The sequence below is a fragment of the Poecilia formosa genome, unplaced genomic scaffold, assembly GCF_000485575.1.
Source record: "Poecilia formosa unplaced genomic scaffold, Poecilia_formosa-5.1.2 Scaffold10, whole genome shotgun sequence".
Classification (NCBI taxonomy): domain Eukaryota; kingdom Metazoa; phylum Chordata; class Actinopteri; order Cyprinodontiformes; family Poeciliidae; genus Poecilia; species Poecilia formosa.
The window spans coordinates 474,447-477,050 of NW_006799949.1; the positions used below are offsets into that span (position 1 = coordinate 474,447).

General features: G+C 36.3%; 1 protein-coding gene across 1 annotated transcript in view; it reads right to left on the bottom strand.

The window, feature by feature from the left end:
- The window catches only part of cyldl (cylindromatosis (turban tumor syndrome), like), an 8,713-nt gene extending 6,610 nt beyond the window's left edge, over positions 1 to 2,103 (bottom strand). Inside the window, exons 1-2 of the mRNA XM_007540997.2 lie at positions 1,791 to 2,103; positions 1,110 to 1,583 (exon numbers count right to left, since the gene is read on the bottom strand). Of these exons, the coding sequence (XP_007541059.1) occupies positions 1,110 to 1,553 (444 nt within the window). The 5' untranslated portion in view covers positions 1,554 to 1,583; positions 1,791 to 2,103. The remainder of the gene's footprint in view (positions 1 to 1,109; positions 1,584 to 1,790) is intronic.
- Positions 2,104 to 2,604: the final 501 nt, after the last annotated feature.

Here is a 2,604-nt window from a genome sequence, read left to right on the forward strand (position 1 = left end):
TATATATAGATATATATACTTATATCAAGCATAGCTGGAGCAGAAAATATTAACACACCAACACTGGGCATAACTTTCATTCTGAAATTTGAGTACTTAGCACCTAAAACAAGCTACCAGATGAGGAGACATCTACATAAAATAAGCTCTACTCTCAGCTTTTAACCCTGAAGGGCAAGTTGATTAAGTAATGGAGAAAATGAGTAATGTTTTTCTTTACTGCTCATGTTCATGCGTCAGAAATTGAGTCACATCGAACAAGGATTTCCTGTGGCAAACATGGGACAGGTGTATGTCAGTAAATTGCATAATTCATGTAAAGAAAATCTGCTTTCAGTTCAAACCCCTAATCTGCAAGGACAGGTAAAAATAAGTATTTTCAATTTTAAATTGGATATATGTCCCGTCTGTACCACTGAAATGAAATTGCAATTTCGTTCAGATCAAATCTTTTGGTCCCTATTTTTTTCTATGCAAGGTAAATAAAATCTTAGATGAAGCCCAAATTATATTTCACTGGAAATACTTAAAAAAAATAATTAAGTGCTTAACCCAAAAACTAAAATATTTTTGCACTCAATAAGAATGAAAAAGTACTGCAAAGCAAGAAGATCATTGTCATCGTCCTTGTGTCCAATGATGCAAAAATTTGTTGGCTTGCAGCTCTGAACCATAGAGGTGAGTGATGAAGCAAACCACGCCACGATGGAATTACAAAAGTGATTGTAGAGAAGCAAGTGACACCACTCATTATCCTTGGAAGGACATTTTCAAACAATTTTTACAGAAGACATTATCGTGTTAAGAATCTGAGGACATTTTTAAGAGCTCCAAGTGAATTTTCTACAGAAAAAAAGTCTGACAGAAAGCAACTAACTTAACGTATTTCTGCCACAGGGAACTTCATAAGCTATCAAAGCCTTTTGGGGTTCATCATTCCTCAAAGACAGCAAAATCTTATAAGATGTTGTTCATCTGAAGCTGTCTTTCTGTTAATATTCTATTATAATTATGTAGTATTAAGTATGTGTAACCCCAGTGATTGTTTTTATGTGCTCACATGAAACGAGAAAAGCTGTTTTCTTATTTGGTTTAACCAATAGTCATACCTGTAGCTCAATTCCAAAGAATGTTCCTTTAATGGGATCCAAATAACCTTGTTCCACCACCGGACCAATATAGCGAATGACACCTATCAGCTTCTCGTCTTCTTCCTTCACCATCACATTAGTTTCCACGGTGAGTCCCAGGGCTGTCTGGACAGCATCTTTGTCTCTGAACCAGTTCAGCCTCTCATCTTCAGGCTCACAGGCCAACAGAAGTTCGGCCTCCTCTAGACTCAGTTTTTCAATGCAGTTTACATCAATATTATAAGTTAAACTGTTTAGCGATTTGACGAACGTGACTGGTAACTTTGTGCTACCACCAGACAGGGGAACGTCATGTGTATTATACGTGTGCCCACGGATGTAACAAATACTTCCAAGCTTGATATGCTGGGGATGTTCGGGTTTTTTGGTTAGGATAAAATATACGTAGTCTTTTGGATTCATGTTGTCCTAGTCTGGATATACAGCAAGGTTCTGAACAGAGACACAAAACAAACAATGGCAAGTTTTAAGTTATTGATTTGTATGGCAACACAGAAGCTAAGTCAATAGCAAGCTGAACCATTAATTACAGTTAACTGAAACTGTCAGCTCATGCCAAAATAAATAACTTAAAATTAAACACTGGAAAAGTACACTAGTGAGTGTTTATTAAGAAAATGAGCATTTATTTAAGTTTACCTTGACAACTTTGGAGTTTAACTTCTGCTGCTTCGTCGCACTTTTAGCTAAACGTCCCAGCTCCTACGTAAAGTTTCACTTCCCCTTTCATCCTTTCGTTTCACTTTCTCTACAGCGCAGCTTTCACGGAGGTCCCACGGACATGACACTTTGTGGAAACGTTTAATATATCTTCTAAACAGCTCCCTGGACACCGATGACTTGTTCGTCTAGCGTTATGTACTGTTAAACTGCGTAAAAACCGTAATATTTAGAGAATGACTGTTGTTTTACAATCTGCTGACGCTGACGCTCACAGGGAGTTGAAAGTGAAGCCCTCTGTGAGGTCTTACAGGCAAGAAACAACAACAAGGCCCTGAGGGGATTTCCATGGTTGCTTAGGAACAATTTTGTGTGTGGGTCCATTTTTGCTTCCTCCTCTATGTTGACTGGGAACAACCATGTTATTTACTTGCTGTTTTTTTTTTCTACTTTCAGGAGTTTTGTTATCCTTTCCACTGCTTCACTTGACTACTTTTATTTAGACCTGACCAGTTAACTGCAAGTGTCGGCAAATTGTTCTGCAGTACAAACTAATAAGTGCCCAATAAATAGTGTGCTTGTATCTGTTTTAAAAATGCAAATTGGCCACTGTTTGGTAAAAAAAAAAAAATAAAATAAATAATATGAGCTATAATTTAAAATAATGAAATCTAAAAGATTTCATTATTTTACAAAGCTCAAAATATCTCATACAAAGAAAATATTATGAGCCGTCTGATTATTTTATTTTGTAATTAAAAAAAGCAGCATTTGAATGTTCCTTCAAAAATAA